Source organism: Lagenorhynchus albirostris, chromosome 7 (genome assembly GCF_949774975.1).
Source record: "Lagenorhynchus albirostris chromosome 7, mLagAlb1.1, whole genome shotgun sequence".
NCBI lineage: Eukaryota > Metazoa > Chordata > Mammalia > Artiodactyla > Delphinidae > Lagenorhynchus > Lagenorhynchus albirostris.
In genome coordinates, this window is record NC_083101.1 from 90,242,712 (window position 1) to 90,267,408 (window position 24,697).

At 38.5% G+C, this 24,697-nt stretch overlaps 1 protein-coding gene across 6 annotated transcripts; it reads left to right on the top strand.

Annotated features, from left to right (window-relative positions):
* Positions 1–305: 305 nt before the first annotated feature.
* On the top strand, positions 306–23,325 carry NOL8 (nucleolar protein 8). 6 transcript variants are annotated; one of them, XM_060155485.1, is made up of 17 exons: positions 306–431; positions 1,249–1,414; positions 2,136–2,198; positions 3,581–3,659; positions 5,044–5,179; positions 5,702–5,770; positions 7,408–9,285; positions 10,556–10,669; positions 11,151–11,273; positions 11,560–11,650; positions 14,466–14,604; positions 15,263–15,340; positions 17,918–18,189; positions 19,715–19,841; positions 20,414–20,484; positions 21,603–21,682; positions 22,169–23,325. In XM_060155485.1, the coding sequence occupies exons 2-17, from the start codon at positions 1,276–1,278 to the stop codon at positions 22,217–22,219; spliced, it is 3,510 nt and encodes a 1,169-aa protein (XP_060011468.1). In that variant the 5' UTR covers positions 306–431; positions 1,249–1,275; the 3' UTR covers positions 22,220–23,325. The 6 variants fall into 6 exon arrangements, 3 of the variants coding, with proteins under 3 accessions (XP_060011468.1, XP_060011466.1, XP_060011467.1); XM_060155483.1 differs by having other exon boundaries at positions 312–427; XM_060155484.1 differs by having other exon boundaries at positions 320–427; positions 1,191–1,414.
* Positions 23,326–24,697: the final 1,372 nt, after the last annotated feature.

The following is a 24,697-nucleotide window of genomic DNA, read 5'->3' on the forward strand; positions in this document are numbered from 1 at the left end:
GGGAGCACTTAAGGGGGGAGTCTCTTTATTTTTCTTCCCCTCCCTCACTTCCGCCGACCATATCCAGGAGAACACAAGGTGATAACCCTCTTAAGTATGAAGTAGGGAATTTTAGTTTGGGGTCTTTCGCGAACTTTGAGGCAGGGAACGGAGGCATTCCGGTCGCCCAGAAGCCTGGAAACGAAATAAAAAGCACTGGGGAACTGAGCGTGGTAGTGGAACCTTAGGATGCTGGGTTGGAAATCCAGTAGGAAGGAAGAGAGGCGACACTTGTTGGGACACGTGACCAGAAGTTACGGCCCTAAACTGCGCGGGATGTAAAAAACGAAGTGGTGAGGAGTCGGTTTGGGGCATGGGATGTGCCGAGGTCAACTGGCCTACCTTCTCCCTTCTCGTCTTTGAGTCTTCTCAGAGGAAGACGGCTAGGGTGGGTAGGTTGGGGGCGGAGGAAGCTACCAGGAAGATGTAGGCCGTGGCTCACGCCTAGATCAGGAGCGATGCTCAGGGCTTTTGGCGCTGTTTTGGGGTCGCGCGTGGGAGGAGTCTGGGAGCTGAGCGCTAGCCGGGTGCTAAACGAGATTAGAGATCTCATGAAAAGCTGCAAATCTCAGTACCTCTGGAAGAGTTTTCCTGAGTCCCTTCTAATCCAACAATCTCCCTAGTATAAAGAATTACAGTTTCTGAAATTAGATTTGGGTTATAATCTTGGCTTCACCGCTAATTCTCTGAATGGCTTTGGGAAAGTGACTTAACCTCTCCTGCTAATCTGAAAAAAGATGCTGCAAACTATTTTGTACAACGCTGGCACACAGTGTTTTTTAAAAAGTCTGTATTAGCCATGATATCAGTTGCTCTTTTTATGCCTGAACAGCACTTTGTAGATATTTCTGTTGTGACATAGTATTGTAATTGCAGCATCTGCTTACTTCTCATGTGACTGTGAGGAGCTTGAGGATTGAGAGCCTTTTATCTTTCCGTGTGCTAACCTGTCCCATCCCATTTCTGTCAGCATTTGTTAAAGTGAATGAATGAAGGGAAAACACCTAACAATATGGATAAGTAAAATCGGGAGGAGTAGAGTGTAATATTGTGGTCATTTAGAGGGAAAGTATGTGCCTGTACCTGTGTCTGTGTGTAGAGGTGCTGTTCCAAAATGCATTCACGAAGAAGTTTTGTTTTGTTTTGTTTAGATTTGAGAAGATTTAAGGGAAAGAGCTCTTCTCTGTAGATAATTATTTTTTCCACTAGAAATACTTGAGTGTATGCCCAGCCTTGATGAAAGCCAACAGAGAAACGAAGCGCCTTTTTGTGGGTGGCCTTGGCCAGAATATTTCTGAGGCAGACCTACAAAATCAGTTCAGCAGATTTGGAGAAGTTTCTGATGTGGAAATCATCACTCGGAAAGATGACCAAGGTAAATTTATAGTTCTTCATGGGTAGTTAAAGGCAAATATAACTGAAGTCAAGTATCACAAAATAAAGGAACCCAAGAGATGAATGTTAGCCCTGAACACTGAAAGTGATATGCATCTCATTACATGATACTGCTGTAGTAACCCCCCACCTCCCATCCCTCCCCCTCCTATGCTCTGTAGGTGTTATGTGTGACCTGGAACTTGCCCAGAATTACGTTTCTGAAATCAAAAATTTCTAAATTCCCAAATATCCGGTTTTTGTTTTTGTGGGGTTTTTTTTTTTGGCCGTACGGCTTGCTGGGATCTTAGTTCTCCAACCAGAGATTGAACCCAGACCCTCAGCAGTGAAAGCACAGAGTCCTAACCACTGGACTGCCAGGGAATTTCCAAACATCCAATTTCTGAAACATATAGCTTTCAGTTTTCAGAGCTAAAATTCTAATAATTAGTAGGGTCCTGTTAAGTAGAATATCACTAACATACAAACATGCAAAGTGTTTCCTTAACTGAGTACTTGACATTTTTCTCTTACGTATTTTCTTTTGGAATATTTAGATAATCATGCTTTAAAAAAAAATGCCATCTTTGTATCCAATGATAAATAAACAAGGTTTTCCTTTGAAAGAGTACGTTTCTAAGAGCTCTTTTTTAAATTTAGAAACTTAATAATGTTTACATTGTTCTCTGCATACGAATTTAATTTTTTTTTTTTTTTTTTAGGAAACCCACAGAAAGTCTTTGCATATGTCAACATCAGAGTAGCAGAAGCAGACCTGAAAAAATGTAATGAATGTTTTCTATACTATTTACCAGTCCATGTCACCATGTAATTTGGAATAACTTTTGTTCTAAATCTAAACATCCACCTTCAACTCATCCTGAGGGACAACCATGATCAAGAGAATTTCCATATCCTACAATTCAGGAGGTCTAGGTTCATTCCATAATGAATGACATATGGTAGCACATTGCCTGTGAGTTTGCTCAAAAATGGCATTCTCAAATAATTTGGATAAGGAACCACACTTTAATAGAAACTGCCTGTTACACATATCCCACTGGATATTATGAAATACCCACCTCCCCAGTGTGTTCATTTCTCAGGCAACTAATTCTTCTTATTGAGTGCTGTTAGGAGAGAGGTTTAGAATATGCCCTTATAAGATCATATCCTTGAAATTATGAAGTCTCCATCGATAAGTTTAGTAAAGCTAAGGGCCACCTGTGACCTTCAATGAATAAAGAGGGGGAGATAATTCATACTTCCACTGATGTAGTAATGCATTCTAATTATTTGGAGACTGAAAAGTCAAAAGACACTGAGCAGGAAACATGCTAATAGAGAAAGAGGGCCATTGACCTTTTGTAATTTCATTTGCAAAAAATTGATTCGTTCAGTTAGGAAATAGATATAACAAATATGTTGCAGTTAAGAACACATCAGTTCTGCTGTGTGACCTAGCAGTTTATTTAAACTAGAAGACCCGGTTTGCTTATCTGATGTATAACCAAGATACTGCTTATCTCATAATACTACTGTGAAGATTAAGTTGAATAATATCTTTGTGCTTAGCATAGTACCTACCTCATTGATATTTCTGTTAGTGGTAATTATTAAGGAAGCTAATAGCAGATGTTGAGAAAAATCAACTACCAGGGCACAGTAGTTTAAACACAGTTTAGTTGCTTGCAGCTAATATGTTTGCAAGTTTCACAGTGATAATTAGTATGAGGTGATAAATAAAAGTGAGGTGCTGCAGGATTCCAGTGTCCTCTGATTCACTCTAAGAAAATTACATGAATGTTTTATAGTTTTAGTGTGGGAAATAACAATGAAATGTTAAATAAATACCAGCCATTCGCCACAGATTCCTGACATTACTTTATAAACAAATGACAAATTTTGCTTTATGGTTTACACGTTTGCCTCATTCAAATCTTTCAATTACACGGGGAGGTAGGGAGTATAAAGATCTAATAAGTGGTCAAGATGAGAATGGGACCTAAGCCTTCTCCTTCCAGGTCTCATTTTCTTTATTCTATTTCCTCTGTGTCTTTGTGATAAGCAGGTTTTCTTTTTTTGGTACTAACTAATTAGTAAAAGCACATGCTGAAATATATTTTTGCATTGCCATGTACTTGGGTACTAATTCTTTGCTTTATAGGTATGTCTGTTTTAAATAAAACAAAATGGAAAGGTGGAACTCTACAAATTCAGCTAGCAAAGGAAAGTTTTTTGCACAGGTAAGATTTGCTCTCCGTGATTTGACCCAATGTTTTTTTATATTGTAAGTGGTTTTATATGTTCACTTAATTGATTTGAAACTATCAAATAATGTATTATTACAGTTTTAGCAAATATATGCATTACAAGTAGAGCTAAAATCCTTCTTAACTGTGACTCCCTGTGACCCCCAGACCCCACCAAAGAAGATAATGTAATGCTCCTGTATACGTATATTTTAACCCATAAAAATATATACTTATTTCAGCTTTTTAAACACAACCTTATATGATGATGTAGGTCTTCCCCCTTCTTATAATGAGTGTTTAGTACTATTTTAGAAAATGGCTGTGCCACAGTGTAGTCAGTCATCCCCCACTCATAGACATTTAGACCATTTCCACTTCCTCTTGATAAGATTCTTGAGGATGGTCCCTCTGGGGTTTATGTCAACAAAAGGAGTTGCTATGTCATATAGTTATGCACATTTAAAATTTTAATAGACAGTACCAAATTGCTTAAGTTGACTTTAGGCTGTTAATGAAAGTGTCATACAAAAACATAAAGATAATAGGAAATCCCTGTATGAGAGGCATAAGATTAATTATGCATGTGATTTAAGAACAAGGCAATGTAAAAACTTTTAAAGAATTTTAAATCCTAAAAGTATTCTTAGGGAGAAAAGATTGTATGAGATTGGGTGCTTCCAAAATAGGAGATATTTTAGGAATGTACACATGGAGTGACCCAGAGCGTTTTAAGATTGTTCTGGGCCAAAGAAATGCCACAAGGAAAAATAAGGTCTAAACCAAGTTTTGAGGGAGTGGTCTGGTGACGAAGATGAGAATTTGATTTTGTTCTTCAGCTGGGGGTCTATGTGAACAGGATAGTGATGAGATTTTCATTCAGCAGCACTTTGCTGCCTATTATATGCAGGAACCGGGGCCCTAGTCCTGAGCAGGTGAGCACACAGTGCTGCTGCCTTGGAGTGTCTATGCAGTTGTGCCTGGGGAGCATGAATCTTGGAAGTTGGAATGTAAGGGACACAGACCAGAGGCAAAGAGGCCAATGAGAATTGGTCAGCACAGTTGACCAGGCCTGTATAAGGTGGCGGAGTTTGAACTGGTAGGTTGAGTTGGCGTTCTGCATTCTCTTTGTTGTGAGAGTAGAAATATTCAAGACTTAGCATATTAGTCTCTGAAAGACACCTCTTCCTCATAAGAGTGAAAAGATTAAGGATAGATAAAATGCCAAAAGTACATAAGTTGAAAGGGAAAAACTGAGAGACCCTAAATGATCTCTATAAAGTTAAACAGCTTTACAGTATTAAAAAACAAAACAGAAGCACTGTTAATAGTGTGGTTCGTTATTTTAACTCTTATTTATATTTTCTGTTTGATTCAGATTGGCCCAGGAGAGAAAAGAAGCAAAAGCAAATAAAGGAAAATCAACAACAAGCAACACCAACTTGTTAGAAAAAATGGGAGTGGTGGATTTCCATGTGAAAGCTGTGCCAGGGACAGAAGTACCAGGGCACAAAGTGAGTCTCCTCTGGTAGCCTGAATAGCTCAGGAACCAATTCCTGACACCAGGTGACCATGAGCATCATGTTTTAAAGCAACTGCTTTTTTCTCTTGCTTTGAAGCAGTTAACATAGATAGTGCTTTATGGTCTTCAAGTGCATTTACAACTCTTGGGAAAGCACAGTTTTCCCCCATTTTAGAAAGAGAAATCAAAACCCAAGTGGAGGCAGGTCTCCCAGGGGGCATAGGTGGTGAAGAGTGCAGGCAGGTCCGACGTTTGCCTTTTTAATGGCTGTTATTTGTGTAGCATCCTACATGGTTTATATGGGATCAATAACTGCCCCAATTTTCCTTCTTTCTTTTTCCTTTCCTGATACACTTTTTTGAGCACTTGTGTTTCATTATCAGAAAACTAAACCCAACAGTAATCGTGGTCCACTATGAGTTCAAATATTTTTAAATGACATTTATTCAGTGTGGTTAATCTTTTCCATTTGTGACAAGTATAGTAAATGTATTCTTTTTTTTTTTTCTTTTAGAATTGGGTTGTGAGTAAATTTGGAAGAGTCTTACCTGTCCTTCACCTAAGGAATCAACATAAACGTAAAATATCCTTAGCAATTGGCCTTTCAGAGAAATTATTGTTTACTACGATGTGGATATTTGCAAAAGTTTACTTCATACCTTTAGAATTTCACTGCCTCTGTCAGTAAATCTTTAGATGTTTGTGTAACAGTTTTTATGTTCCCAATTTCTAAGTAAGGTAATACCCAGCTACCTACATGTATGAAACAATTAGTGGATAATGAGAGAATGTAATTAGGTTTTATGCAAGTGATGCAAATGATGATTGTTAAAGAAGCACGTTGACTTACTAATTTATACCTCATTCTTCTTGTTTGACATGGATTCAAAGCCATTGCCAGAGGAGCTAAAGAAGGACAAGGGAACACAGCACAATCATTAAAGAAGGCTTTAGAGGAAGTAGGATAAGTTTCACATTAATAGAAAAGAGATAGGAAGGAGTCTAGGAGAGAGGAAAATAGTAGGTAGAAATGTGTAGACAGGCAGAAGAATGGTGGATGGAGAAATAGTATGGAACCCAGTATGAGCAAATTCAGATGCCCATTCCCCTGAGGAAATGAGGTCAGATTGTCTAAGACCTTGAATTCCTAGTGTCATGGACTTCTGGGCAGAGGGTGTTTTTTGTATTCTTTTAGCTCTAACCCTGTGTGTCATGGGAAGCAGAAGCAATTTCAGGTATTTCAAACAGAGGTGTGTCCTCACTGTTCATGGCTATTGAGGCCCCTGGAGCCCTGGCCACAGCTGCTGGTTCTGCTGTCCCTGCCAGTGGCACTAAAGTCAGGGAAATACTTCTTTCTTCTTCACCTTCCAGCTTCCCACCAATGGTACCACTGACAGCAAAGAGGAGGATTTGGAAGGACAGTGTAAAGCCAAGAGGCAATAGACACTGTTTGGCATACCTCATATATAATTGTCCATGTATTCAGTAGTCACTAAATGAACAAAAGGACTTTTCAGTAGTGATAGATTAAAGCAACTTATACTTGTTTATTCATATGTTTTAGGAAATCAGCAAATGCCAGCTGTCACTACAGCACAGTGACATTAACTAGAATCTTTCTGGACAGTGTCAGCAACGAAGACCTGATAAAGAATTATTAGCCTTCTAAGAAAGACCTATAAAATGCAGAGAGCGAGTAAAATGTGAAATGGATGTCATTGAACTAAGAGAATCAGATCTAGGATGAGGCAGCATTGAGAAAACAGAAATGGCCAAAAAGTTTGAGAATCTTTGAGTCTCAAGTTTGAGATACCAACACTTAGTATAGTATCTAGCTGTGCCCGCTCTGGGTTCCTCTCTATACTCCGCTTTATGGTATTAGCTCAGTGGATAGACTTCTCAGATTTACAGAAAAGTCTTGTGGCCTCTTGTACCTAGAATATAATCTGAATCGGTTTGCTGTGATATACACATGCAGCCCAAGTAATTTCTGCCAATTAATAGTGATGGTTCTTGGTTTTCACTCTGGACATGCCATGGACATGTCAGTTCCAAAGACCCTGAGTCACCTAATTAAGTCCTTATTTTGTTTGATAGGAAACTGAGGGTAAAATGAGTCAATGACTTGCTCAAGATTAAACAGTATTCTTTTTGCTTTACCAGTTTGATAGGTTTTTCTAAAACCTAGTGCCTTTGTTTTCTTCCTTGACTGTTGGTGACATCATAAAGTATGATCCCTCAAAATACTGCCACAACCTAAAGAAAATAGGGGAGGATTTCACAAATGCTATCCCTATATCCAGCCTCACTTGGGAATTGGAAGGAGGGAATGATCCTGTGAGTAAGAAACGACGAGGAGAATTCTCTGACTTTCACAGCCCTGCCAAGAAGATAATAAAAGTGCAGAAGAACGAGGGTTCCACTGCATCTCTGGCTTTGAGACCAAAACCTAGTAGCATAATGGAGAGCCCACATTTAATACAACAACAGGCTGCACAAAATACACCTCATAATTCCATTACTCCTAAATCACCCTGTGTACCTGATTCTGATAGTCAGAAACTTAAAAACGTATTTTTTCAGACTTCTGACTTAGAAACTACCAAAAAGAGAAATAGCATGTCTGATGATGATATTGATTCTGAAGATGAATTAAGACTAATGATTGCAAGAGAGGAAAACCTAGAGAAAACTACATGGTCCTCAATAAATGGATCTGAAAATGATCCCTTTGAAGTTGTAAGAGATGATTTTAAATCACATTTTCACAAATTTCATACTTCAACAGGTTTAGGCATCAAAAATAATGTCTTTTGCCTCAGTAGTGAAGATAATGTTATGGGAAATGATTGTGACTCTGATTCAGGAGATACAGATGAAATCATTGCAATGAAGAAAAATTCTGATAAGATCAAACACAGTGTAGAACTTTCACAAACAGAAAAGTATATGCACAAGAAAACTTATTTGAAAAATAGAAAAAAGTGTGATCTTTCTGTTGATTGTATTAAAGTACAAAAAAGAAAAAATAAAGAGACAGCCCTCAGTCACAGAATTAAGCCTCTCAGTTGTGAATCTCCGATTGAGTCCAGTAGCAGTGAAGATGCTGATTCTGTATCAGAATCAACCGAGTCTGAAGGAGATAAGGAGTATAACACCATGATGAAAAACTGTCTCCATATGAATCTAACTTTAGCTGATCTGGAACAGTTGGCTGGCAGTAACCAGGAGGCGCCAAAAGAAGATACTGAGAGCAATGGCCGGAAAACCACTGCCAAGTCTGACAGGGCCTCCAAGAGCCACAAAACTCCAGGTGGCCTCCACAAAGGCCAACAGTGTATTCATCCTGAGGAGATTGTGGCTTCCCTTTTAGAAGGAAAAGAGAACACACATGGAAAACAGGAACCAAAGGAAAATACCTTAAAGCCAAAATTCCAGGCTTTCAAGGGAGTAGGCTGTCTCTATGGAAAGGAAACAGTGAAAAAATCCTTGAAAGAGAGTGTTGCCTCTAACAATATTAATAAAGATCATAAATCCTTGAAACTTGAGGATCCCAGGAGCATGTCCATGAAAAAATGGTCCTTGTATGCTAATAGCCCATCAAGTAAACTGACTCTTTTCCAACATGCAAAGAAGGCAAGTGACTCAAACCAAATTCAGCCTCAAAAGAGACAGTCTACTTTTAAGAGCCAGGCTCACAAGGTGGTTTTCCCTAGCAGTTCAGAAAAGGGAAATGGAAATCCTATTTCTAGTCTATTGCCACTAAAAGATAAGAAATCTTTGAGTCTTGGTGCCAAGACTCTCAGGAGAGGCTTTGATGAAGACTGTTGCCACAGGACTGGAAAGTCAGGAGAGAGCTCCAAAAAGAGGCCTGATCTGTGCAGCCACAAGGCCCCTGAGAAATCACCAGAGGTCTCCTCCAGGAGAGACCCTCAGGGAAGCAAAACTGACTTCCCACTTTCTGTTAATAGTTCATCAGATGTTAGTGCTAAGGATAAGCACGCTGAAGATAATCAGAAGCGTTTGGCAGCCTTAGAGGCAAGGCAGAAAGCAAAAGAAGTACAAAAGAAGTTGGTTCACAATGCTCTGGCAAATTTGGTGAGTATATTTTCAGTCTAGGGATTTAACAAGAACTTGTTTCCAAGTCCAACCTTTCTTTCCTACGAAGGTAAGCAGGCTCCTTGAGAGCTGAATGTTTGTGTTTTGTGTCCTTGTATCTTTAGTATATCCGGATATCGCTTTAGAAGCTGTAACTGATATAGTTAAGTGATATGTCCTAATATGTCTGAATTTACATATAAATCACTTGCCAAGTGATTCATATCTTACCAAGATTTACTGTAATGAGTCTTTATTCATTCTTTCAACAATTGTTAATTACCTATGAAATTCCAGGCCTTCACAGCAAGTGCTAGATTTACAGAGAGGATCACTGTTAGGTGGTTGGTATTGGCTTACAGTGTGGTGGACAGAAGGTCACAGTTCAGTTCCATGGGATGAGAAAGAAGTACGCCTGTGTGCTCTGACAGCACACTGATACTAATTTGTTGGCAGTGGTGGGGCAGAGGGGGGTGGGGAGCCGGCACTTCCTCAGCTGAACTGAATCTAGTGTGAAAGGATCAGTGGGAATTGGTCTGGCAGAGGTAAAAGGGTACAAAGAGAGAGGAAAGGCATTCCAAGATAAAGGAACAGTTTGTACAAAAGTGAATATTTGCAATCAGTGTGATCAAATGTATAGAGTACAAGATGGTGAGAAATGAGATGAGAGAGATAAGTAGGGGTGAGGTGTGAAGAGGCTACAGGGGTTGGACTTTATTCTCAAGGCTGTGAAAAGACTAAAGAACTTGAAGCAAGGGAATGGAGATTAGTTATGTATATATTGGAACAGGAGTTGGCAAACTAGAGCTCACAAGCCACTAGCCCATGGCGTATTTTGGAAGAGCCTCCAAGCTAAGAATGGTTTCTACATTTTTAAAGGGTTTAAAAAAGAAGAATACAGAACCAAAACTATATGTGGCTTGCAAAGCCTAAAATATTTACTCTCTGGCCCTTGACAGAAAAAGTTTGCCAACTTCTGTTTGGGAAAGATGGTTCAGGACATGATGAGAACAACAAATCAAATGGGACAGACAGCCTTTGGGAGGTCTTGAGCCAGAACCAAGGCAGTGACAGTGGGAATATATTTTTAAAATAGCAAGACGGTCCAACTGATGGGACTTGGTGATAAACTGGAAATGGAGAGAGAGAAGTTTCTATCTTAGGATGATGGCAGCATTCACTAGATAAGGAAATAGGGTCAGAAATAGACTTGCTAGGGGAAGGAGATAAGGGGTTGTCTTAAGGGTAATGCTTTTGATGCCCACTCTAGGATGGTTATTCAGAGGACAAGCCAACGCACATCATCTTTGGTTCCAACAGTGAAAGTGAAACAGAGGAGACATCCACTCAGGAGCATAACCATCCAGGAGAGGAACTAGTAAAAGTAAGAAATTTAGGGTGGGCATTCCTATACTTTTGCAGATCCATTTCTGCATGTTGCATACCAAGACTTGCATACAGCTGCTGGGCTCAACATAAAATCCTCTGGGAGCCACAATGAAACCCAGGGCTCCCCTGACCATCACGCATGGATACCACAGGGGCCTTAGAGATTTTCTCCCACATAAATCTATCCTCCACATCATCTGCAAAGTGACATCAATATTAGTGAAACCCTGCAGAAGGTGTTCACACATTTAATAACTCCCCCCCATTCCAGGCTGCATTAGGAGCCTCTGGATTTAGTGACCCAAGGGGCCAAGTAGATATCACTGAGTCAGAAGTTTCCATTCTAACCACCATCCAGTCTTTCCTGGGAGATGCATGTGGGTTGTTGTTGCATACATGTGAGGAGGAAGATTACGTAATGAAGGAAATGCTGTCTTGGTTATTAATAAACATTTCTGTCTTTACCTATGTAACAGGAGTCCATGGGTGGAGCCTCTGGGAAGCTCTTTGACAGCAGCGATGATGAGGAATCTGGTTCTGAAGATGACAGTAACAGGTTCAGAATTAAACCTCAGTTTGAGGGCAGAGCTGGACAGAAGGTTAGTGAAGACTGAAAATAATAAAACTTGCAACATGTCCTTATTTTTCGACATAGTCCTTAAATCTAGATTAGTGCAGGCAGACCTTGACCCACACTCCAGTGTTAAGGTGTTTATTTTGATAGTGAGTCCTCCATGACCCTCTCTGATTGGTTCATGAGTAGGTGAGTTTATGCAAATATTAATGTAGTGAATTTCATGGCATGGAGGTATACTTAGAAGGTCTTGTTTATAAGTAATTTCTTGGGAACATGGCTGTCAGTTGTCTTTGTGTTTTGTCTTATAGCTCATGGATTTGCAGTCTCACTTTGGCACTGATGACAGATTTCGCATGGACTCCCGATTTCTAGAAAGTGATAGTGAAGAGGAACAGGAAGGTAAATGCCTTATTGTCCAAACAAACAGTCCTGATGTCAGAGCTGGGGGACCTTGAGAAGTCATGTAGTCTAGCTTCTTCACTTAACACATAGAGAAACTCTGTACCCCAAGACACTGAATTGTGGAGCTTGTAATCCAATAGTTAGCTTACTCAATACTTCTTGAGTTTGTTTGTACATATTAATTTATTTATAAAATTTTAATTACCTGAAGCTGCCAGAAAAGACAGGAATAGTTAGCATCCACCAAAGGTGCCATCTTCTATCATCCTGTTCCTGGCATTAGAGAGAAGGCAAGGACCCTACCTGGCAGTAGATCAGGTCCTGGTGAGGCTGTGGAAGACAGTTACATCACGCTTGGCTTACTTGAAGTATTTATCTTCCAGCATGCATGCTGGGTGCAGGTTTTTAAAAACAATGTACCATTGAATGTCACTCTACGTAGATTCATCCCATGTGAATATATCTAACAGCAGTGATGCTACCAGAAGCATCCTGATTCTGCTCTTACTTCCTATACCATTTTCTACACCAGTGGTTCCAAACTTTCTCTACAAGATCTTCTACTCTTATCCTTTGCAAAAGACCTTACCTCCTACCATCCTCACTTGAGGATGGCCACCTCAAGTGAGCTCCCTGCTTTCCTTTCCAATCTCAGAACTACTCTGTCCTTAACTTTTTTCCTCTTCGTGAGTTAATCTAATCTGCATCTTAATCTTCCTCATTCATACCTCCTTTTAACCTCCTTTCTTATGCGCATCTTCATACTTTCCCTTTTTTCTATCTCTTCCCTCTTTCTACAGACATAGGTCTCATAGGTTCAAAAGCCATTTCTTCAACCCTGCCAGTTTTCAAGTTGCCACTCCCATCTTTTTTCAGTTCTAAACCTGAAATGAAAAAATAAATTGCACTAATTTAGAAGCAGTTGGCTTTTTATTGAAAATACAACCTCTGGAAATGATGCTCTTGATTCTTTGAAGTGATTATTGTGTATATTGTACATTTCTGAAAACAAGTGTTCAGAGAGTAAGTTCTCCAGGATCCACAGCAAATTATGTTTCAGAGCTTCTCACTCAAAATTCCATGTTGAAAACAGGAATGGACAGAACCTTGGGAATAGCCTAGAAGCTATACATAGAGTTTACTTTCTAACTTTTGCCACTTTTGTCTGTCTCTTTACAACTCTTCAGTATGCGTTCCCTGCACATACTATCTGGTTCACCAGATGCAGTGGCACCTTCCCAAGCTTCTTCAGCCTGCCCGTACCATTTGTCACTGTTAATCATCCTTCTTGAACTGTTCTCTTCCCTTAGCTTCCATTGCACTATAACTTCCTTATTTTCTTCTTAATTCTTGGTTCCTAATTTTCCCTTTGCCTTTAGATATGTAAAGGTTCTGTAAGTCCCTGTGGCTTTAACCTTCTTTTGTGCGTGAATATTTTCCAAATCTGGATCATCTTTGCTCCTGACTATCCTGCTGAGCTCCCAATTATTCTTTTCTCAATGCCTGATGGATATTTCTCACAGGCGTCCCTGAACGCGTGTTAAAACGCAGCAGATCCCAAACTGAATTTACTCTCTCTCAGGTGCTCTGGACCCTTCTGTTTCTGTTGATGGTACTTCCATTCTTAGGGCAGTCAGACACAGAATCTCTGTCTTTTGTTTCTTTCCTTCCCAACTTTTGAGACTGAATTTTTTGTGAGTTGCACAAAGACTGTCCTGCAGGTAAGCAGCCTACAAATACCTCGCAGCCAGTCTACAAATACCTTAAGCCCTTTCTAGCATTGTGTTCTTTTTCCTAATGGTCAGTATTAGGGTAAAATTGAAAGTACCATTTTTTGAAGTCAAAAATTGTTGAATATTAGCAGTTTCATATGGTTTAACCTAATGCAATGTAAACTCTTTGAACTTTCTTATTTCAATGTATGTGTTCATTTTTTCACTTGCCTGGCATGCACTCCTCCCTCCTCAGGGGATCTACCTGTCTTTCCTACCTTAGATTCCACCTGGTTTATAAAACGTTTCTTAATCCAATTGAACATAATCTTTACCTCTTTTGAACCCTTAGACACTTTGGGGTCATCTCTATAGAGAACTATTCAAATCAGCATTTTATTCTGTTTATTTCTGTTACTTGGTTGTTTATATCCTGCCATAATTTGAAAAGGTCTTTAAGGCTTACTTAGACTTCTTTTGTATTTCTATCTATAATCCAAACTAGCTGTTAAATGTTTAACTTTGTTCTCTGATATTTGTCTGTTTCTAGTAGCTAAGGATAACAAGCTTCTAGGCTTCCACAGTGCCCTGTGTGTAGGCTTTCTTCCTGCAATATTTAGTACTGAATCTAAAGGCTAAAGTAACTGTCTACTAACATCATATTAATAGTCAGTAAAATTGGCATCTTTCACTATTTTTCATGTTTAGATTTACATGTAATTTAGATTAATTTTTAGAAAGTTAAAAAAATCAAAGAATCTCTGATCACTTTAATTTTATAATTAGTATATTGCTCTATTACATTTGTCAATCTTTACCTTAAAAACTTTTAGACTTGCCACTGAAAGCCATTAAATTCAGGTTTCATTTGTATAATTACAAACAGAAGTGGGAATTTTGTTTGCTGGTCATGCAGTTTCTAGATTCACTATGACATTGGGGATCTTGGGGATAGGGAGGTTAGCAAAACAAGGTTTAACTTTTCTTCTTCCTATCTTAATGTGCTTTGCACATGTTTACGTGCTTGATAAATATTTGATCATTGAGACTTCTCAGGTTATGTTTGCCAAGAGATTACTAATTATCCTCTTCCCTCTAAGAAATAAATGAAAAGAAAACTGCTGAGGAAGAAGAGCTTGCTGCAGAAAAGTTGAAAGCCCTGAATGTTGTGCAGAGTGTTTTGCACATCAACTTAAGCAGTTCTACAAGCAAAGAATCAGTAGCTGCTAAGAAATTTAAGTATGGTTTATGTTTCATCCCATTCTGCCCTCTTTTCCTTTGCCATAAAATGAGGCCATTTTAAACTTCCTGGGGAGAGCAGTTAGCAACATGTATCAGACCCTTAAAATTGTACTTACCTCGACCTAGTGATTCACTTCAAGAAACTAATCTTAAATTATTTCTGTATTTATTATTAGTAAAAAAAAAATTGGACAACTGTTTAAATATTAATAAATGTAACTGTTTACTATGGAAAATTTCCAGCGTATAACTTAGAGAGACTAGTGTAATGAAACCCCTATGTACCATCACCCAGCTTCTACAATCACCAACATGTGACCAGTTTTCTCTTTGATACCTTTACTCACTTCCCCCTACTTGCCTCACTGAAATATTTTATGCAAATCCCAATAGCATATCATTGTATCCATATATATTTTAGTATGTTTAAAATAATATTAAACATTTTTAAAGATCCAGGACAAGAAGTCAAAACTAGATAATTTAAAATATGATTGCTTCTGAGGAGTTCCTAATACATTTCTTTGATATTATGTGCCTTTTTCTTGCTCAAAAAGTGGAATTGCCCTGGTATTGCATTATAATTTGCTATTAGTTTTTTGCATTAATATTCTGAATTGTCTCTTCCAACTTATCACTCTCCTTTCTTTAATAGGGACATCATACGTTATGATCCAACAAGGCATGACCATGCCACTTATGAAAGAAAAAGAGATGATAAACCAAAAGAAAGGTATATTAAGCTACTACTTTTAGTAGCAGGTTCATATGAATTAATCTCATTTCAGACAGTGAGAAAAGTAGATAGTAACCATTATCACATCCATTGGTCCCCATTGTATTTAGTTTAAGAACAGGGAAGGGAGAAAGAGAGCAATTATTGATGTGGTGGAGAGAGTCTTACTTTTGGCAAAGGAATCTTCATGCATAGAAATGATGATATGTGCCCCTTCTTTAGTCGGTGTCTTCTACCTACATTAGTTTCCTGTGGCTTCTGTAACAGATTGGTGACTTAAAAACACAAAAATTTTTCTCACAGTTCTGGAGGCTGGGAGTCTGAAATCCAGATTATTGGAAGAGCTGTGTTCCCTCTGGAGATTCAGGGGGAAAAAACTCCATTTCGTGCCTCTCTCTTAGCTTCAGGTGACTGCCAGCAATCTGGTATTCCTTGGCTTGTGACTATATTATTCCAGTCTCTGCCTCCATCTTCACGTGGGCTTCTCATTTCTATGTGTCTCTCATCTTTGTGTCTGTTATAAGGACACTTGTGATTCCATTTAGAGTCTGCCTGGATAATCTCTTCATTGCAAAATCCCTAACTTTATTACAAAGACCTTTTTTTCAAAATAAGGAAATATTCACACGTTCCAGGAATTAGGGCCCGGACATATCTTTCTGGAGGCAACTATTCTATCCACTGCACTACTCTAGTGTGGTAGGAGCGTCTATTTCTTATAGATATGCTGTGGCAAATATTTTTTTGATAAATATGGCAAATATATGGAGCAACCAGTAACTTTGCCTGATTTAATTTCTTGATTTCCTGCTATTTAAAATCACTAAAGGCACTGTGGTATCCTGAATTAGATCCTGGAACAAAAAAGACACTTGTAGAGAAACTGGTGAATTGGGAACAGAGTCTGTGTTTAGTTAATAGTAGTGTACCAGTGTTAATCTTTTAGTTTTGACAATTGTATCATATCTATGTAAGATGTTACCTTGAGGGGAAACTAGGTGAAGGTTATTTGGGAACACTGTTTCCAGTTTTTCTATAAATCTAAAATTATTCCAAAATTAAAGGTTTCTTTTAAAAAGAATCACATACCAGACCAAAGTAGAACTAATATAAACGTTCCCTGCAATGTAGGATTCTAGATTGCAATGTGATTCTGGGTAGTCTCTGGAGAGCTTGCAGTCAAAATGTTGCTTGGGGCTTCAGTCTCCAAAGGCCTGACTAATCCTCGCGATGTACTTCCAAGATGTCTCACTCACATAGCTGTTAGCCAGTTCCTCACCTTGTTGGCTTCTCCATTAGGCTGCTTAAGTGTTCTCATAACACTGACCCAAAAGAGAGATAGAAGGAGGAAGCCACAGTATATTTTATGACATAGTCTTAGAAGTCACACAGTGACACATCTGCCTTATTCAGTTTTCTTGAAATAAGTCACTAAATCCAACCCATACTTTCATAGGGGAAGGGGAGATTAAGCACTTCTTCCTGAAGAGAGAGGCACTGAGGAATTTGTGGACACATTTTAAACTACCACAACCTGTCCTCTGGTTGAAAATTGTTTTATATTCCTGCCATATGCAGAACATGCTCAACCCTGCTCTAGACTCCCCAGAAGTCTCACCTTTTTATAGTGTCAGTTCAAAATCTAGGATGTTGGGCTTCCCTAGTGGCGCAGTAGTTGAGAGTCCGCCTGCCGATGCAGGGGACGCGGGTTCGTGCCCCGGTCCGGGAAGATCCCACATGCCATGGAGCGGCTGGGCCTGTGAGCCATGGCCGCTGAGCCTGCGCGTCCAGAGCCTGTGCTCCGCAATGGGAGAGGCCACAACAGTGAGAGGCCCGCGTAACACCAAAAAAAAAAAAAAAGTTTCTCTCTGTAAGATAGTCTCCACCAATAAGATGATCATTTAGGACATTATTATTTTAGGTAATATAGTTAGAATATTTGGCCTAGTAAATAGAGCAGACTCTAATAGAAAAGAGGATTTTAATCTTTTACTAACTGAAAACTCAATATTGGAGACTGCCATATAACTCTGGTTTAAGATCAAAGAGAAAAACATATTCCTAAATATAGAGCAGGTTGATGGTAATAGAAAAATTTCATTCCCAAACAGACTAGATTTAGCACATTTATAAGGCGTTTCTAAAACAGAATTATGACTAAATCCTTTAATGCCAGTGTCATAAAACTCATAGAATTTTAGAATTTGAAAAAGTCTTATAAGTCATGTGGTTTAACATGGTTCATTTTACAAATGAGGATACTGAGGCCCATTGCAGTTAAGTGATTTTCTTACTCATAGCTAATATCTTAGACGTGACTTCTGAAATGTAGTTCAGAGGATAAGAGATAGGAGAATATGATTCTTGTTTAATACTTGGAGCTGTTTGAAATAGTTTTGTCTATAAAAAGCTTTTTGGTTAAGGTTCTGCCTTTATGAGTTTTATATGTAGATCCTCTTGGTTGTTGAAAGGATGAGACTAAAGTTATCCAAGGTGTTTTTTTCCTGATTTCTGGAAATTTTCCAAAAATTGGCTTTTTTTGTGATGCACATATCTCTATATATGTCAATGCAGTAAAGCAAAACGAAAGAAGAAAAGGGAGGAAGATGAGAAGCTACCTGAGGTATCTAAAGAAATGTATTATAACATTGCTATGGATTTAAAACAAATATTCCAAACTACAAAAGATACCATTGAAAAGGAAGACAACACACCTTGGAATGAGGACTCTGATGGAGAGAAAGCCGAAGTAGTCCAGGACCCTACAGCTCTGATGACTGGGGATGAACAGCCCAGCGGGTTCACATTCTCCTTTTTTGATTCACACACTAAAAATGTAAAGGAAGGTACTTTTTTTTTTTAAACGTTTTCATTTAAAGCGGTTTGAACTTAATTGATTGAATCTACTGTAACTGTAATGATTTAACATTAGCTGAAGAAAGGATTCTTTCTTCCATCTATATAAACAGTATTGCAGTCAGCATTACATGACCATAAATGTACTGTGCCTAGAGCTGTGTTTAACACACTAAGAAATTGTTCTTGCATTTGGAAGCAAACTTCTAGATAGCTGCCATATGAAGGGAAGCCAGAGAATAATGTGCAGCATCCCTTCTAATGTTGAGTAGAAATAGTCATGAAGAAGTATAAGAAGTCATATATTTAAAAAGCTTTGTATCTTAGATGCAGTTGGAGAAGCCATGACTTCAGGAAAACCAGTGCTATATGGTAGGGAAAGGGGAGAAATAGGTAACCCTGGCTCTATACAATTATGCTATGTCATCAATACACCAGTTGTTTCAAACTTTATCCTTGGAGATTTGCCAGAACCTAGAAAAAAGTATCAGCACCAGTATAGACAATTTGGCATTCCATTTCAGGAGGTTTACCTCTGAAGTCCTACATAGTCTAAAAGTTAAAAACACCTATTCCTTAGGAAGTTGCTCCTCACCTAGTGTTTAAGATGAAGTGTAGCTTTTCTGGAAGTTCATTGTAAAAAGCAAGATATACCTATACAGGAGAATACATGCACAGCTAACAATAAGCTCTACTTTAAAGATCAGCAGTTAAAGTAGTATCCATGTGTTTAGCAGGTGAGTATTAAATGCCGGCTTTGTAGTGCTCCAAAAGGAGGTATAGCAATTTAGTAGTTTTCCCAAAATTGTTCTAAATAAGACACAATATATCATTGCTCTGCTTACTTCATTCTCTTGCCTGTGTTGTCCATTTGAGTACCAAGGTCAGTCCTAAACTGTTGAACAGAGTTGATATGATATAGATACTGTCTTTAATTCTTCTAACTTTGAGAGCCAAGTGTGAGAAATTGGCCTTGAAGTGAGTACTAAGACACCTCAGCAACCTGGGAGATGTGTTTTGTGTACTTAGGAAATTATGAGGACTTGTGAGGAGATCACCCACATCTTATAGCAGAAGCTTTTTCAGAAGTTTTAGAAAGAGGCTTTGGGAATTGAAAATATAAAGATATGTTCCTTTTCTCATTTATGAATAAGCAGGAAGGCAACCTGGTTTCACTGCATCATGTTACAGTTTAGGCTTCTCATGCTAGCACAGGTGCCATGCTTTTTTTTTCCTTTTAAATAGCGTTGCTCATTTATACACCTTTAGTTTGTATATCTTTTTATAGTGTTGCTATATTCCTTATCAGATCACCCTAGCAATGCCCAAAAATATGATAATAGCTTCTCTCAATATTTGAAAATCTAAAAAGATACTACATATTTTGAATTAATGATTAAGGTATTTGAAATTTAGAAATATGAGTGCATGGTGAAAGTAAACAAATTAGTGTGTCCACAAATAATCGGTTGTTAGGTTACAATTCTGTCATCTTTCATTGTCATGACGATATAGAGACCTACAGAGTTGAGGCAGTGAAACCTGGGAAGATTGCCTGGCAGGGAGACCCTCGTTTCCAAGACAGCAGTTCAGAAGAGGAAGATGTTACTGAAGAAACAGATGACAAAAAGCCCAGCCCTGGGTAAGTAGTGTGTTTCTGTGCAGGTTTATTTCATAATTCATAAAATCTGAGTTAGACATGCTTTAGAAATGTTATAGAAGTATCTAAGCTTAGCTTCTCAAGACAATTTTCTTTTTTTGGCTCCTTTAGAGAGTTCTGTAGCCTTTTTGTAATTAGGAGCATGTTTCCTTTTCCTTGAAATTTGGATAAACTGGGTGGGGGATATGACGTGCATGGGGAAGAAAACTTGCCACTGAAGTCCTTGATCTGGAAAGAGTATGCTTCAGCTCGTTGGCTGCTACCACATGGGAAACACTGGCAAATTGGGTAGCAATGCTGGGGTGAGAATATCAACAATCAACACAGGGAAGATAAAGCATGTACTTAAGTAAGTCTTCGTTACCAAAGTTTCAGGTAGAAGAGAAGAATGTTGAATAGAGAAAGGGTGGTATCACTTTAACTCAGGAAAGAAAAATGAGCAAAACACAAAGCACATATATTTAAGGAATAGTTCATTTATACTTACAGTGTAAACATTTCTTAAATATTGAAATTAAGTGGCCAATTCTCTCTCTCTTTCTCTCTCACTTCAGAGAAGTATCATTACCCGAGAAAGAGACCACTAGATATTTCTTTTTCTCTAAGAATGATGAGAGACTTCATGGTAAGTCAATGTTTTGATTAAATGGTATAGAACAGGTAATAGTACAGCTCTCACCATAGCGCATTCTGATATACTAACATGCATCCAAGTAAGAACTGATTAGGAAAAATTCTGATCCTTTGCAATGTCATGTGCTTTAGCCCCCTCTGTTAGACAGATGCATGTTGACTTGCAAAGCTCTGGAAAACTGAAAGCTCCCACTCGCCACCTCCCTCACTTGTTCACTAACCTCAACAAGGGCTTGTTTTGTTCCAGGGGTTTGCTGAGATACTAGACGTACAAAACTCCTAAGTCTTTAGTACCCTAAAAAGTTCACATGAACTATCTCAATGTCTTGTAATAACCTATAATGGAAAAGAATCTGAAAAAGAATATATAACTGAATCACTTTGCTGTACACTTGAAACCAACACAACATTGTGAATTAACTATACTTCAGTAAAAAAAAAATAGAAAAAAATTTCACATGAAAACTCTGAGGCTGTTGATGAACTCATTTCTTTTTTTTTTTAAATATATTTTATTTATTTATTTTTGGCTGCATTGGGTCTTTGTTGTGCACGGGCTTTCTCTAGTTGCGGCGAGCGGGGGCTACTCTTCGTTGCAGTGCGCGGGCCTCTCATTGCAGTGGCTTCTCTTGTTGCAGAGCACTGGCTCTAGGCGCGCAGGCTTCAGTAGTTGTAGCATGTGGGCTCAGTAGTTGTGGCTCACAGGCTTCAGAGCACAGGCTTAGTAGTTGTGGTGCACAGGCTTAGTTTCTCCTTGGCATGTGGGATCTTCCCGTACCAGGGCTCGAACCTGTGTCCACTGCATTGGCAGGCAGATTCTTAACCACTGCGCCACCAGGGAAGGCCCAGTGAACTCATTTCTTAAGCCTAACACAAACAGAAGCCAAGTTACATAGTAGTAAATGGTTTATAAACAGTAAAATCCTTGCAGTTCTACATTTTCATTTTGTAAAGAAAACAAGATATTTTTGAAAATTAGCATAAATTGGCTGGGGGCGGTGGGGGAAATGGTCTTAACTAGAATTGAAGACCTTGATAATGCCAGCACTAGAATATTGTCTGTTTTAATATTAATGGGCTGTCTTGTCCTTCTTTATTTTCCCCTTTTAGGTTCTGACTTATTCTGGAGAGGAGTGGGAAGTAATATTAGCAGGAATTCTTGGGAGGCCAGAACAAACAGCTTGCGTATGGTGAGTAGTTGTATTTTCATATTAATTGTCTCCATATTAATTTAAAAGATATGGTGTTATCTTGTGTTAATATTTGCCTGGTGTAAGAATATAGGAGGGCATGAAACTTAAGATAACTGAGAACATGACTTAAATGCTCAGAATGATAGTGCTGGAACAGAAGTTTTAAGTTGTTTAATTCATTCAACCCATGGTGCAGTAAGGAGACTGAAGAGTGGCCCCATTGAGTGACTGGAACGAGTTCTGGCCATGCTTATTAAGTAGCAGGAAATCATAAGACTTTTGAAAGACTGAATTACAGTTTCCATTGTAAACACTTAAAGCCAAAAGTTTGAATATCCCCTGTACATTCCAAGTGAGCACTTCCAAAATGGCTTCTACAACCCTGACACTGAATAACCTAAATTTTACTTTATAGTTACTAAACACCTTGGAAAGTATTTACCACTATTTTTAACAAAGGCTTTTGGTTTTATGTTTTTCTAGGACTGTCGGAAGAAACATAAAGATGCCAAAAGGAGAGTGAAACCAAAATAATAAATGTCATCATTAGTTTTGATACTGAATGTGAACAAGGCTCACCTGTGGAAATTGGAGTGATCTAGAAAATAAGTTTAGCTGACAAAGAAGAATTCAGAGTGAAGGAATATTCAAAATCTTATCTGGTGGATATCATTCTGGTTGCTTTCTTTTCCTGTAGATTTCCTCTTCATTTGTTCCTAATTACTTCAAATAATTAACCTGAACATTTTTTTTTAATGAAGCACAAGATAGTCCCTCAAAATACTTTTCGTATATAATCTCTTTGCCCTCCATCTTCAATAACTAATGGCTATCTTCTGACACAAGGTTTATGGATCAGAGCACTTGTATTTTGGATCAGAGCACTTGTATTTTCCAAGTTACGTTTCGTGTGAATTATACTTGAAATATTTCTGATTGTATCAAATACACCTTACCTCCATCTTGTGGTTTTTGTTTAAGATGTTGAAAACAAATCAGCCTTGAGTTCTGTACTTGTGTCTTGATGAATAAGCTAACTGAAATGCAGGATATTTCAGACCGGCATCATGGGAGAGTTCTGTGAGGACCAGAAAAGGATGCCAAATGCAGCGTTTTCCTGTCCTTGGCCTCCATGAATTGAGGCCAAAATTCAAAATCTCAAAATTCTAATTAGACTACAGGCTTTTGAAAAATCCAAGTGTCTGAAAGATATGTAGTCACAGTTAGGAGTCAGGACCCTGGGTCCAGATAGGGAAGCAGACTTAATACCTCATTAAATCAATGTGGCTAGGATTCAAGACAGATAAGCCTCTATCAAACTGGGCTCTGTACAAAATTATGCTATATATAAAGTCCCAAGGGATTATCATTGAGCCATACTGTGTATATCTGAAATTAAGTATTTATTGATTTACATCTTGATCAAATATAAACTCTTTGAGGGCTGGGATATCACCTGGTTTGTTAATGGTTACGTCCACACTGCCTAGAACTATGTCTAGCACTAAGTGCGTGCTTAGTAAACAGAGTCCAAGGAACTAAGTAGTTGAAAAGTCATTCGAGATTCCTGTGTTTCCAAGACTTCAGACTTTGTGTAAAACAGAAAGCACCACTCAGGAGGATAAATAATCCAAATATTCCACCTTCTCTTGATGTTGATTATATTTATACCTTCTTATCTATTGCTGCATAGCAAGCCATCCCAGTAACAGTTGTTCATTTTCCTCACAAATAAGCAACTTGGTCAGGACTCAGTGGGGACTGCTCATCTCTACTCCGTGTAATATCATGTGAGTGGCCCAGCTGGGGCTAAAGGATCTGTTTCTAAAATGGACTGCTCACTCAGTGCCTGTCCATTGGTTTCCTCACAGCATGGCAAATAGGTTTCAGGAGTAGGAAGCAGATGCTGCCAGTCTCTTAAGGCCTAGTCCAGAAATTGGCTCAGTTGTTTCCACTGTATTCTACAGGTTAAAACACACTGAGCCCACCCAGACTCAAAATGAGGGGACATAGATCCTCACCTCTCAGTGAGAAGTCTCCAGAATTTTTGGCCATGTTTAAATTTGTTACACCCACCTTCTCCAGAGCAGACAAGTAACATCAAGCAGCCTTCTGCATCCCCAGTTTCTGCTCCCCAGATACAACCACATTCAAAACTTTGTTTCCTCTGATATTTATCACTGAATTTCTACCTAACATGCTTACGCTGTGATTTCTTGGTTTTTCAGTTTTAGACATTAAATTTAGACATCATTTTAAAATACTGGGCTGGCCAAAAAGTTCGTTCGGGTTTTTCCATAATGTCTCACGGAAGACTCAGATGAACTTTTTGGCCAACCCAATAATTAGACCTATCATCCCCACCTTTTTTTCCCCTGGACACATCTGTCTGGAAGCCCTCTGTCCTGCTCTAATCCTGGCTGGCTGGACAGATTATAAAAATGAACTGAACAGGTGGCAACTTGAAGAATGTGAAAATTAAAACACATTCCAAATACTTATAGTTAATAAGGTAAAGACACTACTAAATATATGTGTTCAAGTAAGTTAAGTTATTGGAGAGTCACCCCTTTGGGCAAGGACATAAAATCCCCTACTCTAATCCCTTTAGGGTGCTCCTAAACCATGTATGACTTGAATGAATGCTACACAGACTATCAAAGTGTTCTGAAACTTATCAAGGAATACCTTATACATATTCTCAGATAGATCAGTTTTTTTCTGTCCTTTTATTGGATACACTAAGAAGTTACATACAGAATTACTCTCAATTTGTCAAGGGCTAAAATTTCCGTCATAGTCTCTGGTGAGGTCTACTGTCCTTTGCATGGCTCTGGATTCCGTGGTTTTTAACCAGCAGATCCAAAAGGTGCTGGGCAGGCTCACAGCAGTGATAATAAATACATAAGTAAGCAGACTAATATGCAAATAATTTTGTTTTCAATACAGGAAACAATTATTCTAAAGCTGGTTGTCAGGCATTTCCTTCCTTTTTGTTATCTCTCTCCATAT

Bases quoted from the DNA above. Each gene is read 5' to 3' on its own strand.
- NOL8 (XM_060155483.1), top strand. From the start codon at position 353: ATGGGATGTGCCGAGGTCAACTGGCCTACCTTCTCCCTTCTCGTCTTT. The intron at 9,286-10,555 runs GTGAGTATATTT...TGCCCACTCTAG, and splicing joins ACAATGCTCTGGCAAATTTG to GATGGTTATTCAGAGGACAA. The intron at 19,842-20,413 runs GTAAGTAGTGTG...CTCTCACTTCAG, and splicing joins GACAAAAAGCCCAGCCCTGG to AGAAGTATCATTACCCGAGA.